Genomic DNA, 15,055 nt, shown 5'->3' with positions numbered 1-15,055 from the left:
ACTAAAAATCTGTGTTAAATTCCCTTACTGTTTCTTCACGTGACTGTTCAGTAACAGGAATATTCGGCCCTCCATCTTTTTGCTTTTATCTTGTTTCCTAGTTTATTCCAAACCAAATGGAATTAAGGCATTGTACTTGCTGGAAGGTAATTAAAAGACCCTAACACTTGGTGCATTACCTGGGAACACTGAGAAATAAAAAGAAAGGAGCAGACATCTTAGAGAGCAAACTGTCCTTGTGGAAGATATTTTGTTACTGCCAAGGAAGGTAGTCTAGTGCCTTGGTTTTTAATGTATGGTGGGATGTTGAGACCTTTGACTGTTTGAAAATATTTAGGTTTGTGCAGTAAACTGCTGAAGCCTAGAAAAGGTTTAGTGCATGCTGTATAAGTGTCCCGTGCTTGCTGGGAGACTAATAAACTTGGAGGCTTAACACAAGAGAAATTTACTATCTCACAGTTGTAGAGGCCAGAAGTGTGATATCAAGGTGTCAGCAAGGCTGCTCTCCCTACAGATGCTCTAGGGGAGATTCTATCCCTTGCCTCTTTCAGCTTCTGGTGGTCGCCCTCTTCCTTGGCTTGAAGCCACATCACTCAGTTTTTGTCTCTGTCTTCACATCACCCCCTTTCTGTGTCTGTATCTTCTCTTTTGCCTGTCTCAAATGTCCCTCTGCCCTTCTTGTATAATAAGGACAATTGTCATTATATTTAGGACCCATCCACATAATATAGGATGGAAATCCCATCTCAACCTCCTTAATGACATTTGCAAAACTTTTTTTTTTTCAAATGAGGTAACAGTCAAGGATTAGGACATGGATATATCCTTTTGGGGGCCACCATCCAACCAGCCGTAAGACACTTTGATTTTGGCTGATGGCTGCAGCTTATGGTGTGGGAGAGTGGCTGTTTCTTTCGAGCCACTTAAGTAAAGGTCTGACATAAAGAAAAGGGGCATTAGGGAGTTGCAGGTGACTGAGCAATACCTGGAATGGAATGAATAAGGCACCTGAAGGGTCTTTAGTATACAGAGACCTTTACCTGGCACTTGACTTGAGAGTGTGCAGGAGTTTACAGGGCAGGAAAGTCTCAGGCAGCCGTCCACCTTGCCTTACTCTTCAGGTACAGTTTTTCCCAAACAGGCTTGACTGAGAAAAAGACTCAGTTGTAAGGAAAACATGTCTTGTAGAACTTGTCGGCATTGACACATATGGTCTACCATAGGCTGAAGTGACTCCCTTTACATGTGGACCCAAGCTGACACTGGATTTGTCAATTATGCTGGAGAAAGAAATGTTCTCTTAAAGGCAGCCGCAGTTCCATAGCAGGTCTGTGCAGTTCCATAGCAGGAGGCAGTGAAAATGGTCTGTGCAGTTCCATAGCAGGAGGCAGTGAAAATGGCCATGACGGCATAGGACTGTCAAATCTACGCATCAGAACTGGAGGTGTAATGTCACTTGACAGAACCCGTAATCAGTTCAGTACTGCAGTGTGAACCACAAGGTCATCAAAGAGGAAGGATAACTCAAGAGTCCATGTGTGACAGATGCTCAGGGCTGTGCACTGCACGTGGCAAATTCATAGTGACAAATCAACGTCAGGCTTCAAAGAGTCCTCCTGGTTCGAAGTTTGCAGGTCAGAAATTTCAGTGAAATGGCATAGACTAATGGACATCCTAGTGAGGCTAAAACAAAAGAGACTTTATCTTTCTCTCAAATGCCATTGAGTTTCTGCTTTGTTCTTTGGTCAAATTCTGTACTGGATTCTGGGCACAAAAATGTGCCTAGTTTCTGTCTTCTAGGAGTGGGGCATTGGCTTGCTTTTGAGATTGTTTTTAAATTGTGGGGATAGTGCTGTAAAATCAAATTGTATCTTAGTAACTCTTTAGACTCTTTAAAACACGGTTCATGAGAAACTTGATAAACTGATAAAACAGCCAAGGCCCTGAGAGACCCACACCCGTGTCAGTGACAGAAGTCCAAGCTACAGATACTGAAGGAGCCCTCAGTCGCATTCAGGAAATGAAAGCCCTGTGACTGAGAATGAACCAAATGTACAGCTGGGAGGATGGTTTATGGACATTTAGGACTTTGGATTTTTAACCCACAGTAACAAGGAAACTTGATTTCAAAATTGGGCTTTAATACTTTGGGACCTTAATTCATAAGAGCGTTTAATGTGTACCCTTTTAATTTCTCTGTGAAGAATTTGATGCTGGCGGAGGTGTACTTTCAAATGTGCAACATTTCTATGATTTCTGAATTGTATTACTGGATGCTTTTATGTATTTAATCTTAGTTTGTCATTTAACCTCATCAACTTTCTATGGTTAGCTGTGCTGTGGATGGCTGGTAAACAAAAAGTTGTTTCTGATCATTGGATATGAGTAGCCCTGGAGTTAATTTAAATTAAAGCAATTTCTCACCCATATCAGAGACTTCTGGGATGAAACTCTAAGTTGTCCACCAGCAGTTCCCAGAGGCCACTCAAAGGAGTAGCCCCATAAAAGTGCGAGCAGGACTGTCCTGATAAAGGTCTTTTCTTTGTCCTGAAGGGAGAGCCATATTCCGTTAATTATAGGCTTAAAGGCATAGTTGAGTGTGTTAAGAGATTGAAAAAAACAGGGAAACATTAGTGAAACAGGAAAGCATTAGTGACAATTTCCCTTCTCGTTCCTAATGGTACCAGCATGTGAAGGGAATTTGAGTAGTATAACTTTTAACCTCCCTGCTCTTATATTCACTGACACTGGCTAGGTGAGGTGACCTACTTGACTGGCAAAGTTGGGAAGAATAACTGGCCATGCTTTGCTAAGCTCTTCTTTCCTTCATCTTGGGAGTGAGTCTGGTGATAGAGAGACAAAAGTTCTCTGCTCCATTGTGGACATGCCCCTTTCACATGGGTTTGCCTGGAACCAACTTGCTGCAACAAAGTGGGTAAGTCTGGATAATTCTAGAATTCACTTGACAGACTCACTTGGCTGTCTCATGAAACCCCATTTTCCAACATGGGCTCTAAAAGTAAAAAGTGACATAACGTGTGGGCTCCAGTGCAAAATGAAAATATAGTGCCTCTTGTTCAAACTGCAAAGAAAAAGTGTTGTTGAAAGTATTTGCACTGGGGTGCATAGTGTCCTCACCAAATTCACGTTCACCTGGAACCTGTGAATGTGCCCAAGTAAATTCTTTTTTCAGATAGAATCGAGATAAGATGACATCATACTAGATTAGGGTGAGCCCTAAATGGGTTCTATGGGTTGTTCTCTCTTCTCTTTTTCATATATGTCATCTTTTTCAGCAGAAGTGTTTGGCTAATATTGGGAAGTAACACGAGTAAGAAAGGATATGATAAGATTCCTTGGACATTCTTGTTTTTTAAAAAACAACTGCTTTCTTTCTGTGTTAGAAGTAAGTTCAGATTCAAATGGAAAGCATGGCCTCCTGGAGCTGTTAACACCTTCACTTAGTCTTGGATGTGAGCAGTAGCACAGAATTCTGGTGGAACTCAGTAAGACTCCAAATGGGTACCAAATAAGTGTGTCATGGAAAGCACACCATAAGCAGGGTGAAAACTAGATGTGAATGGGGCAGCAGGAATGGTGGAGACACACATATTGCACATGTCTCCTCTGCTCATGTGTATATTTTATTGTCCTATAAATTTTACTTACAGAACGTAAGTTCAAAGATAAAATCATTAAGAATTTCAAGACAGCAATAGCACAGCATGAAACCAAGCAAGCGTGGGGCCCTTCTGAGCATGGTTCATGCAGGATTTGATCGACTGATAAAAGAGCCAGGCTCTGAGATACCCACACCATGTCAGTGACAGAAGTCCAAGCTACAAATATTGAAGCAGCCCTCATTGCCACTCAGGCACGGAAAGGCCTGTCACTGAGAATTAACCAAAATGTAAATTTAGGAGGATAATTTATGGACTTTTAGGACTTTGGATTTATAACCCACAATAACAAGAAAACTTCATTTCAAAAGAGAGTGTGAGGTCTTCATGTTTGCTTTGGTTGTTGAGGGTCCTTTGTGGTTACATATCAATTTTGGAGTCGTTTCTTCTATTTCTGCAAAAATAGGGGATTTTGATAGGCATTGCTTTAAATCTGTAGGTAGCTTTGTGTAATATGGACATTTTAACAATAGTTTATGAGCGTGGGATGTCTTCCCATTTATTTATGTTTTCCTTAGTTTCTTTCAATAATGCTGTAGTTTTCAGTGTACAAATCTGTCATGTCTTTGGTTAAGCTTATTCCTAAGTATTTTATTCTTTTTGATGCTATTGTAAATGGAATTGTTCTCCTAATTTCTCTTCCGGATTGTTCATTGTTAATGTGCAGAAATGCAAGTGATGCGTATATGTTGATTTCATATTCTGCAAACAAACTTTGCTAAGTTGTTTTATTAGTTCTAATAATTTTTTTGTGAAATATTTAGCATTTTCTACATCTTTTTCAATAGTTTCCCTTTCAGCCTAAGTGTATCCTTAAATCTAGGGGACATTTTGACCTCCATCTTAGGCTTTCATCTTAATTCTCAACTTCTTCAGAGTCTTAGCTGGTTAGTGTTCTCCTTACTGTTTGCCACTTTGGAGAATCCAACAAAATGTTCTACTCAAGGGGAGCCCTCTTTTCTCTTCCACCTCTGAACCTGAATATCACTTATTCCTTACTTCATTCTCTTAGAACTTAGCATTCGAAGTTTAAATGGTGATCTTTCTTAAAGGAGGTCAATGTGCTCACCGAATTCAAGACCTCTGGTGAGTTGTGTCAAGTGTGTAGGAATCATATTAACTTGTTGGCTGTTACCCCCCTGGAAAAAGTGGCGTTTGAGCTTGATATTCAGGTTTATTGGACACCACATTAAAGAGTTTAACAGAATAAGAGTAAGCTGGTCTTTCCTAAAGCAGACTTTATCCAAGAGTGACCTTGTAGCCACCTGCATCAGGCTCATCCTCGTTGAGTCATTGAGTGCCCTCAACCCCCCTAAACTGTAAACTCCTTATAGACAAGACTTATGTTTTATAGCTCTTGTTCCCCTTCCCTATACCTAAACATGCCTGGAATAGAAGGTGGCACTAAGAACAGGTGTTGCTTTATTATAAACTACAGTTAGTACATGTATATGTTCATTTCCCTCTGGGAAAGGAGGCTACATTCCACAGGATTCAAATATCAAGCCTTTAAATTTTCTTGAACCCACAGGTATATAAATAGTTGCATAACTATCCTCCCTCTCTACAAGTCTAAGATGATCATATCAAAGTATGGTCATTAATTGTTTTTTTTGTTTGTTTTTGCGGTACGCGGGCCTCTCACTGTTGTGGCCTCTCCCGTTGCGGAGCACAGGCTCCGGACGCTCAGGCTCAGTGGCCATGGCTCACGGGCCCAGCAGCTCCGCGGTGTGTGGGATCTTCCCGGACCGGGGCACGAACCTGTGTCCCCTGCATTGGCAGGCGGACTCTCAACCACTGCACCACCAGGGAAGCCCCCATTCATTGTTTGTAATTGCAAACAGATAATAAGCAAAGTGAAAGGAACTTCTTCCACAAAAATAAAGGCCAAAGTTCAAAAAGTCAGATTAATATGGGGTTTGTTACTATTCTAAATAGTAAAGAACAATGGCAAGAAATGTCACAGTGCTGGTTGCTATTATCATCTTTTCATTTTCCATTACAGTTGTTTATATTATCTTCATGGGATATCACTGAAGTTATCAAGGTTTCTTAATAGTCAAATTAAAAAACAAAATCCCTTGAAATGCCAATACAAAGAAAAATGAGTCAGAACATGAAAAAATGTTTTAGACAAGTTGACAACATATATTCTTTGCTCATATCTCTTTTTGAGAGAAGTTCCATCTTATTCACACCCACATGTACAATAGACTGAATAAAATACAACCCCATCACTCAGTGGTGATAAAAAAAGGAAAGACAAGCTGGTTCCAGAAAATTCCTCTATTTATTCCTAGTATCTGGTTGCATCTGGCAAAAAAGAGCATTTTGAAATATTCTCTAAATTTTTGTATTTTATAATAATTTGCTTATTTATCTCAATGTAAATATTAAAAACACATGAGAAATATTTTAACGTTTGGCATTTGACTATTCCTGTCTATTTCCTTAATGTTTCCTTTGCGTCCTATGATGATCTTTTGGGATAGACAGCACACACCACTCTCATACTCCCCAGACTCTGCAGCCCCATACACGTGCAAAATAGCTTGTGGGTCTGCGTTAACATACTCTGGGTTGAGGCAGGAAGGCTGTAGAGTACATAGTTTTTACACCTGAACATTTTAAGTGTTTTTGGAAAGTAACCCTAGTTTGAGTGCAAGTTCCATCGATTTATCAAATGCATCTCAGGTATACCTAGGTATGTCCAGTAAAATGGTAAGGCTATATTACTGGGAGACTATTTACATGAGCAAGTGGAAAGACATCCGTGAAAGAATATATTATAACCAAGGGTCACATATAATACATCAATCAAATAGAATGTAGATCCCAGAAACATATCCACACATATAAGGACAATTGATTATTCAACAGAGCTGCAAAGCGAATTTTGAGGAGAAAGGATAGTCTTCTTGACCAATGGTGCCAGAAGCATATAGCACACGGATACTGTGCATGGATAGCCATATCAAAAGTATGACCTTTGATCCCTACTTCACACCATATAAAGAATTAACTAAATGTAGATCAAAACATAAATCTCTAAAACGTGGACAAAATCTTTTTGACCTTGGGTTAAGCAAAGATTTCCTAGAGATGACACCAAAAACAAGATCCATAAAAGAAAAAAAGTGATAAATTGGGTTTCATCTTTGGAAGCCATTATTAATAAAAGAAAAGCCACAGGTTGGAAGAAAATATTTACAAATTATATACCTGAAAAGACTTGTGTCTCTAACAGGTATAGAACTCTCAAAACTCAGTAATTAGAAAAATTTTTTTAAATTAACAACATGGGTAAAAATATTTAAAAAGAGATCCTGCCAAGGAGGTGTACGGATGCAAATAAGCACATGAAGTTGCTCAATGTAATCAATTATTAGCTATATGAAAATGAAAGCCCCAGGAGATACCACTACACACATATTGAATGGCTAAAATTAGAAAAGTCCAACCACACCAAGTATTGGTGAGGCAGTGTAGGAACTGCAAGTCTTTTACACTGCTAGTGGGAAGGAAAATGGTACAGTCACTTCAGTCAACAGTTTGGCTGTTTCCTTATAAGTCGAACATACACCTACCGTATGATCCAGCCTTTCTGCACCTAGATATTTATGCAAGGAAAATCAAAGCATATGTTCATACAAAGACTTGTACATGGATCATCACAGCATCTTTATTTTTAATAGAATTGTAACAACCTCGAGCACCCATCAACAGGTGAATGAATAAACATACCGTGATATACTCATACAGTGAAACACTACTCAGCAAAGCAAAGTGATTGACTATTGATACCCACAAAAATACGAATTACTCTCCAAATCATTACATTGTGTGAAAGAAGCCAGATAAAAGAGTCCTCACTGTGTGAATCCATTTATGTAAATTTCTAGAAAATTGCAAACACGTGTCTAACGATAGAGTGATATGATAGCGTATCAGTGGTCACTTGGGGATGTGGAGGGGTGGAATGTGAGGGGAAAAAGGGGCTTTATGAATGAGGCATAAAAACACTTGCAAGTGAGGATATGTTCCTTCTCTTGATTGTGTTGGCAGGTCCATGGGTATACGCATATTTCAGAACTTAAATTGTGTTCTTTAAGTATGTGCAGTGTACTGTGTGTCCCTTCTATTTAACAGAGCCATTAAAAAAAGGCTAAGAACAGATGTTTGTCTCAACAAATAAATGTAGCAAAGAACAGAAAAGTTAAGTACAGTATGATCTCTGTCAGTTGAATTTTCCTATAGTTTATTTCCCTCAAAAAATATATCCCAGTTCTTAAAAGAGATGGGATTCTTAATAAAAGGTAAAAAAAAAAAAAACCGGCAAAGCCATCAGCAGGGTGAGCTCCAGCTACTTTTCAATTGTGGGACACTAGGTGCACGGTGCAGACATGCTAGGATGTTTGTTCTTCCTGCCCAATATTTTAGAGAGGATATTAAACACCCCTGTTAAATGCCTGCAAGTGATGGCCAGAGTGGAGTTTGGAGAATGATGTCTGTGATCTTTAATACGGTGGTGCCTTTGTAAAGAGTCTCAGAATTTCCAGGGTAATTGTGGAGTCAACTTCTTTTTGTTTTTTGGATGATATATATGTCTAACTCACCTCAAGAATATATCCACGTAGACTTGAAGTTAGGGACCAGCTGGTGTAAATTTGTGTGGTTATCTCCTGACCTAACCTTTTAGCTTCTTTTTGTTTCTTGATTGTAGTTAAGCTTCATCTTGCCTCAGCGCCTTTGTATTTGCTTTTACCATGTTTTGGAAATATTATTTCCAGAAAAATTGTCCATAAATGATTCCTTTCTATTCTTTGGCACTCATCTCTTAAAGATATTTTTCCGTGATTGTCCTACCAGCCTAACTTAGTCCCAATTTATCAGATTACTTTACTTCTTTCACAGAATAATAATAAAAACAAATATTATCTTTGGTGTCTCTTTGTATTTAGATGAACTTCTTCCCAAAGAACTCAAGCCCCACAGTGACAGAGGTTGTTACCTTTCTTATCCCTTATTCTGTGTCTTAGAACTGTGTCTGGCATGTAGTAATCACTCGAGGTCTGTTGACTGTGTAAAGAATATGTGAGTAGATGAACAGATTTGGAGTTATTTAAGGTCGCTCTTAATGATGACTGGTGTTGGTGATTAAATTAAAATTGTAGGTTTTAGAGTTGGAAGTGATCTTGCTGAGTCTCAGAGCTACGGCAAAACTCTCCCTACTGTAGCATCCCTGACAGATGATCAAGTCTGAGCTTGAATAACTGTATATGAAAGACCCTAACCAGGGCAACCTCGTAGCTTTCTTCAAGCAGATCACAGCCTTCCATGGGAGTTTGCTCCCTATTAGTCAGCTGTAATTAGGAGAAAACGGTTTGATTTACCCAGAATCATCTTCTCTCAGTCTCCTTGTTCTAGTTCCTAGAGAATAGACGGGACAGAGTTTCCTCTAAATTACATCCTTTGGGTTTGCACTCCTGCTTGTAACAAAATAAGCACCATGCTACGGCAAAATTCCCCTTGATTGTCTGCCATTTGTTGCTACATTCCTTGTTAGTGTTTAGAAATAATTTGTCTTAATGTTCCACATTATAATTGATGGAGTACAGAAATAAAAGAGATCTCGGGGTTATGTCAGAAGCACTCAGATATTTTAACTTACCCTTTTAATGTATTTAATGCTGACACTGTGAGGAATTGAGCAGTATAGTCACTGCGTTAGTGCCATTGCTGAAAAAATGTATTTATAGTGAAATTTATGGTCACTTTGAAAGCATTAGCTGATGGGGGAATTGTCAGCTACATCTTAGAGCTCTGAGCATTTCTCAAAAAGTTGTGATACAAAACACCTCTGCCTTTTCTTGTATTTCTATTACATTCAACTACTTCACAAAAAGCATTCGTCATATTCCTGAAATAATGATGGGCTTAGTTGAGATTCTTTTGGGTCCTAAGGGACCAACATGTGTGCATAATAGTGTCGAGTTACACAGAGCCTGGATGTTTGGCTCCAGACTGAAAGCCCCATGGAGTCGTTTTTTCACATCTGTTCACCAATGTGTATGAATGGGAGAAAACCAAAGTTCTGGTTTGTTTGATCAAGGGGAGCCACACTCCTTTTACTTTTGCTGTGAGAAACAAGTAAAGAGGTGTAAAATATCTGAAAAGAGCCTCTTAAGGTTTGGTAGAATGCTTAAGCGGGATGTAGAGAATATACAACAAAAAGAAAAGCAAGTGAGTACTGCTGGCAAACTTTTTCAAGGACAGCTAACAAATTAATAATAGTAGTAACAACAATAGTAAGATTGATTTTAAAAGACTTAAGAGTGGCATGGATTCCTAACCACTCTACATGTATTAACTCCACACCACAGCCCTGTAAAATGGGTGAGGTTATTAAGCCCTTGATTTTCGAAGAGGAAGTGAAACACAAAGAAGTACCACTCCTGAACTCCCACCACTAATAAGTGGTGGAGCTGGGGAAAAAAGATCCAGGCAAATTAATTTTAGAGTTAGTGCTCTTCACCCGTAGGTTATATCCCACAGGTAATATTTGCACATTTTGAAATCACTTTACAAATACTATTTTTACCCCTAAAGTACACAGGGAATACCCAGGGAAATTGGCATTGTAATTATTTTTGTATCTTTGCCAATAATCTGTTAACTTTTGGCAGTTTAGTATCCTTCCCCAACTTCTTAAAAATTCAGCCTACAATCCAAAAAAATAAGGGCTAGTGAAAATAAATGTCTTGTAAATCCAGTTCAAGAGAGCAACTAAAACCTAAGGCCTCCAAGGATGTAAAAGAGAAAGCAAAAGAAAAGGAGAGACAAGAAGCCCAAACCCTATGATTAAGCTCCACGTTGTTAGGTAAAGGGGCATTTAATTAATGCTTCTTTAATACCGTGTGCACAGAGGCATGGCTCTACAGAAGCCAAGGAGTCTCCCTTTCATCACTGATTCATGGTATGCACCTGGCAGGGTCACTTCCTTCTTTGAGCCTCAAAGCTTTTCATGAAGACACTGAGGGAAATGGAACAAGGTTAGCTCTCACAAGCCAGCTCTCATGTTCTCTCATGTTACCTGTGAGTCTAGGTAAGTGCCGAATGTCTTTAACATGACAGATTATGTTTTTTCTTAACCATTTCTCTTCTCCTGATTTTTACGTAATTTCTAATACATAGTAGAATAGTAGAAAAGAAAACATACTGCACTGAAAAGTAACTGACACACTAACCTTCCATTCTCATTTCACTGCCAATTCAGCCAAACGCCTTCTGTAGAATTCTGATGCAGACCATGAAAACACACTGTAAGTGTTCCAAAGTCTTTTCCATATTTGGTAGTCCTGTGATTTCCATTGGCAGAACTATCTTGGACTGTCATCTGAAAATCTATCAAAAAGAAATTAAGTAATAGGAATTCATATCAATGGTATTAGAGAAAGAAATCCTTGAACTTATCTTACTGTGTGAACCTTCATCCATGTACAAAATCAACAAGAAAGTTTAAACTTTAAAGGCAACATATTCCCATGAATATAAGGGAGAACATAACACAAATAATATACAATGCTAACATTATGTACATACACATATATACAAGTGGTCTTGAAATATATTCCCAGATATTAATTGGATTAAAGTTTGGGGCATTAAAGCATTTTTTCTCATAGAGAGCATTATTCTTTAAGGCACATAGAGACACACATATCTGCCCTGCTGGCCTCTCACAGTTTCAGTTGATTCTACTCATGTCCCCGGTTCATTTCCCCATATATTTATTCTCGGATTAGTGATTTTTGAACAGGTGTTTCTCTCTTTAGAAATACCTGTGCCATGACCGCAGAGTACTCGGATTTCTTTTTGGCATTTGGCGGCAGATGATGGGGAAAGTGACGAGTTGTATGACAGGAGAGGTACAAGGTGAACCTTAGAGTAACTAAGACTTTATGCGTAGTTCTTAATCCCAAAAGGAAAAGAGAAGGATAGCAGCGAAAGTCATTGGAATAAAGGACCTCTGAGATGAATCAGCATTAGGATAATTCATTGGTGACTGACTGTCCAGTCGGTTTAGGTTATAAAGTATTCCTGAGTGACTGCATCACTTTATGAAAGGTTCTACCTAACTATAGCTTTCTTTTGCTGGAATTAGTTTATATGGCAATAATATGCATAGAGAATGGCAATTGTGAATTCATGTCTTCCCCAAATTGAAGACACTTGTTAAGGTACAAGTTTACCCAAGACTGCAAATGATTTATCCATACTATACTAACTGAGACTGTGTCTTACCATTCTTGTTTGTTAAAGGAGATAACAAGGCTAACTTTGAGTTATAGCAGGATACTTAGAAAATACTTTCAGGTTAAGTTTTGTAAACTAAGTTCAGTGTTTACCCACCAAAAGCAAATCAGCTCATTTAGTGTTGCAGGAAATGCCTTCATACTTTTTCACTGCCACTAAAGGAATTTAAAACACCTGTTGGATATATTCCCTCCTAGAATGCCATTTGTACACTTATTCCTAATAGGGCCTGTTATTTTAAATGCAAACTTGTATTATAAGGCTCAGAATTGATACTCAGTATTTTTAGTGATCACATGGTTTAGGGTTCTCAGTTTTGGGCTCAGACTTGCATTTCAAGCATTGCAATGTGGGCCTGTTAAATGATTTCCTTGCAACCAGGAAAAATTGTTTATCTGAATCTGAAGTCCAATTAAAAAAATGTGATAGTGGTGATAGTGGTTGATGAAGCCGACTAGCGTAGCAGCTAGGGCAGTTATAGACAAGTTACATTTAACCTCTCTGTGTCTCAGTGTCTTCCTCTGAAACTGAGTTTCTTCATCAATGGGGATAAATGCTGGTACCAATCTGACAGAGTTATTGTAAGAAATGAAGGAGTTCACAAATTTCTTAAAGGCTTAATGTTTGGCTTGTCGTTACTAAATGCTGGTAATTATTAGTAAAACAATATCCCTCTATTATTTATTATATCAAAATAATAATGATAAGAGCCTGATATTTTAGTAGTTCGATTTTTTGGTCATATAGTTTAGACTAACTCATATTGTTTAAATGTGAAACCAAGAAGAAAAACAGTTTTGTTTTGTTTTTTTTAACCTGGTCAAGGAACCCAAATCACCTAATTCAGAAATGTTTCTAACTTGGCATCTGCTTTTAATCTGTCACAGCCAGAGAAAGTTTAATGTCTCAGAAAGTGACAGCCTTGTATTTGTGTAGCATAAAAAAGAAGATGTACGCTAGATAACATATATACCCCTTATCTTAGTCATGTCACATATAATGCAACACTATTCCTGCTGGGTTCAAACATTGTGATCCAGAGCCTGCCATTGCCTATTATTAGGAGCAGGAAAGCGTAAGAACCGTATGTGTTTGCCCTTAAGTTGGTCTACAACACACATGCTGTCAATCAGCCTCTGATAGTACCCTCCCCGTGGACAACCTTCTGTGCTCTTTTGAGCATGCTCAGATGGAGTCTACCATCAGTGTGGTGGGACTTCACTTCGCTTCAAGTGTGTCCAAGTTGAAGGGTGAAATTAACAAATACTAACCAAATTTGTGGCTGTCCAAACTAGGAAAATAGTTAAAGAATCAGGACATGAAGAATCAGGCAAATACTCATGTGGCGTCAACCCAATAAAAAGGCTTGGTGAGAAAAAAGTTGCCAAAGATGAAAGCCCAGAATAGTGCTACTTTAGCCTAACCACAGTGTCAAAGCAAATGACACACATACACACAAACGCAAAAGGAAGCCCTCTTCACACTAATGCCCCCAAATCCTTTATGGGGCTTCAAACTGAGCAGATTAGGTAGGTTGATGGTTGTCATTTACGGACTGGGTCCACCTAACAAGACTGGTTACTAACAGAATATCTCTGTTTTGTCATTTAATAGACATCCCAAACTTAATATAGCTTGCAATCAAATACACACATAGTCACTCATGCTTTTCCTGTAGACTTTCCAAAACAGAAAAGCGCAGCTCCATTCTTCCTGGTGCTCAGTTACAGAATGTGATTCATCTTTGACGTTTTCCTTTCTCTCTCCTTTCACATCCAGTACACAAGCACAATGTGTCAGCCCTATCTTTGAGATAGGACCAGAATTTGACAGTTTCTCGATTTTTCCACTGTTACCACTCAGGATTAAGATTTCGTTGTCTGTCATCTTAATTATTATCCCTCTGAACTGTGTCCTTAACACAGTGGCTGGAGAACACTTTGAGAATCTAAGTCAGAAGAATTACGTGACTTCAGTGTCTTCCCCTTCATCATAGTTGAAGCTGAAGTTCTTAAAATGCTGGAAAGTTGCACCATGATTATCGTCCACATTATATGTTTGATCTCATCTCCTCCACCTCTACTCCTTGCTCACTCTTTTCCAAACACCTTATACTCTTTAGTCCTTGATGTTCAACAACTATAGTAGGAAGACATTTTCACTTGCTGTTCCCTTTACCTGAATTGCTGTTGTCTTTACTATCTACAGTACTCATCCACTCACTTTTTTAGGTCTTTCCTCAAATATCACCGTCTCCATTATGAGTCCTTGCTTGCATTCCCTGTAATAACCTGCAGCCCCACTAATACACCCTACCTCCTTAGGAGCCTCCCTTCTGCTGTAGAATCTGTTGAATGAATGAATGGAGTGAGCTATGTCTAATTTCCAAAAAAATAAACATCAACCGTGAACACTTGTTGAGAGACGGATTCAGGATTCAGGATTAAAAGAAGTGTAAATTCAGGCCTTACCATTCACCATCCATTCCCTCAGGGTTCTGCTATGGTGTATCTTTGAATAAAAAGCACAATTTGATAAGACTAATTAATAGCTTAAATTCGTTAGAATCCCAAACCTTTTATAGTAGAAATGTGATAAAAATTGTGTCAGAGATTCTCAACAAAATGTTAGCGAATTGAAGCCAAAAAAGTATAAAAACAATTATATACCATGACCAAACGGGATTTGTGTCAGGTACATAATGCTGGTTCAACATTTGAAAATTAATTAATATAATCCAACCAAGACAAATAAAGGAAAAAAAACATATAAATACATGCGGAAGAAGCATTCGACAAAATCCAGCATGCACTCATGAGAAAAACTCTCAGTAAACTAGGAATAGAGAGGGACTTTCTTAACTTGATAAATACGATCTACAAAAAAACCAATAGCTGACATCATACTTACTGGAGAGAAACTCAATGCTTTCCCACTAAGATTAAGCACAAGGCAAGGATGTCCTCCTTTATTATAACTTTTCAATATTGTGCTGCGAGTCCTTGCTAATGCAATAAGGCAAGAAAAGGAAATAAAAGGTGTACAGATTGAGAACGAAG

The 15,055-nt window shown here is 38.5% G+C and overlaps 1 protein-coding gene across 1 annotated transcript in view; it reads right to left on the bottom strand.

Annotated features, from left to right (window-relative positions):
* Window positions 1-2,439: 2,439 nt before the first annotated feature.
* Window positions 2,440-15,055, bottom strand: part of LOC125964774 (metabotropic glutamate receptor 7-like) — a 775,781-nt gene continuing 763,165 nt past the window's right edge. The window contains exon 5 of the mRNA XM_049711358.1: window positions 2,440-2,547. Within this exon, the coding sequence (XP_049567315.1) occupies window positions 2,486-2,547 (62 nt within the window). The 3' untranslated portion in view covers window positions 2,440-2,485. The remainder of the gene's footprint in view (window positions 2,548-15,055) is intronic.

Source organism: Orcinus orca, chromosome 1, assembly GCF_937001465.1.
Source record: "Orcinus orca chromosome 1, mOrcOrc1.1, whole genome shotgun sequence".
NCBI lineage: Eukaryota > Metazoa > Chordata > Mammalia > Artiodactyla > Delphinidae > Orcinus > Orcinus orca.
The sequence above is the reverse complement of the archived record's forward strand: the minus strand, read 5'-3'. Positions and strand labels throughout refer to the sequence as shown.